The 1,615-nt window shown below is 59.8% G+C and overlaps 1 protein-coding gene across 1 annotated transcript; it reads left to right on the top strand.

Moving 5' to 3' along the window:
• Positions 1-75: 75 nt before the first annotated feature.
• Positions 76-573, top strand: LOC114073594 (cell adhesion molecule 3-like; the record flags this gene model as incomplete). Its single annotated transcript, XM_027911322.1, has 2 exons — positions 76-216; positions 397-573. Coding segments are annotated over 2 exons (318 nt in total), but the record flags the coding sequence as incomplete, so codon positions are not given.
• Between the last annotated feature and the right edge of the window lie 1,042 nt (positions 574-1,615).

Genomic DNA, 1,615 nt, shown 5'->3' with positions numbered 1-1,615 from the left:
AAGGGAAGGGAAGGGAAGGGATTCCCTGGGGTGCCCCCAATACCTGATTCCCTGCCCTAATTCCTGGATTTCCAGAGAGCCAGCCCACCACGTCAGACGAGACGGTGGTGGCGGGAGGGACTGTGGTGCTCAAGTGTCAGGTGGAGGATCCCGACGATTCGTCGCTCCAGTGGTCGAACCCCGCCCAGCAGACCCTCTACTTTGGGGAGAAACGGGGTGAGAGGGGGATTGGGGAGGGGGGAGGGATGGGATGGGATGGGGTGGGATGGGATGGGATGGGATGGGATGGGATGGGATGGGATGGGATGGGATGGGATGGGATGGAGAGCCCCATCCCCGTCCCCGTGGGGACCCTAAGCTGGGGGTTCACCCCATTGTCCCATCCCCCCCCTCCAGCCCTGCGGGATAACCGGATCCAGCTGGAGAAATCCACCCCCAACGAGCTGACCATCAGCATCAGCGACGTGGTGCTGGCAGACGAGGGCGAGTACACCTGCTCCATCTTCACCATGCCCGTGCGCACCGCCAAGGCCCTGGTCACCGTGCTGGGTACGCCAGGGGCACCCCCGCGGCGTGGGGAACGTCCCCAGGGCCTGGAGAATGTCCCCAGGGCAGGGGGAACGTCCCCAGGGCATGGAGAATGTCCCCAGGGCAGGGGGAATGTCCCCAGGGCAGGGGGAATGTCCCCAGGGCCTGGAGAATGTCCCCATCTCCATCTCTTGGAGAATGTCCCCAGAGCATGGAGAACATCTCCACTCCATCCCCATCTCCTGGAGAACATCCCCATCTCCTGGAGAACATCCCCATCTCCATCTCCTGGAGAATGTCCCCAGAGCATGGAGAATGTCTCCATCTCCATCCCCATCTCCTGGAGAACATCCTCAAATCCTGGAGAACGTCCCCATCCCCCGGAGAACATCGCTATCTCCATCCCCATCTCCTGGAGAACATTCCCAGAGCCTGGAGAACATCCCAGAGACTGGAGAACATTCCCAGAGACTGGAGAACGTCCCAGAGCCTGGAGAACATCCCAGAGACTGGAGAACGTCCCAGAGACTGGAGAACGTCCCAGAGACTGGAGAACATCCCAGAGCCTGGAGAACATCCCAGAGCCTGGAGAACATCCCAGAGCCTGGAGAACATTCCCATCTCCTGGAGAACACCCCCAGAGCCTGGAGAACATCCCAGAGACTGGAGAACATTCCCATCTCCTGGAGAACGTCCCAGAGCCTGGAGAACGTCCCAGAGCCTGGAGAACATTCCCAGAGCCTGGAGAACATCCCAGAGCCTGGAGAATGTCCCCAGAGACTGGAGAACATCCCAGAGCCTGGAGAACATTCCCAGAGACTGGAGAACATTCCCAGAGACTGGAGAACGTCCCAGAGCCTGGAGAACATTCCCAGAGACTGGAGAACGTCCCAGAGACTGGAGAACATCCCCATGTCCATCCCCATCTCCTAGAGAACATCTCCACTCCCTGGAGAACATCCCCACCACCTCCATCTCCATCCCCACCCCCTGGAGAACATCTCCATCTCCTGGAATGCATCCCCACCCCCATCTCCTGGAGAATATCTCCATCTCCACTCCCTGGAGAACATCCCCACCATCCCCA

This window comes from Empidonax traillii, unplaced genomic scaffold (assembly GCF_003031625.1).
Source record: "Empidonax traillii isolate 1590-97213 ecotype Southwest subspecies unplaced genomic scaffold, ASM303162v1 scaffold7202:size5244, whole genome shotgun sequence".
Classification (NCBI taxonomy): Eukaryota; Metazoa; Chordata; class Aves; order Passeriformes; family Tyrannidae; genus Empidonax; species Empidonax traillii.
Note: the sequence above shows the minus strand (reverse complement) of the source record. Positions and strands in the feature narration are given on the sequence as shown.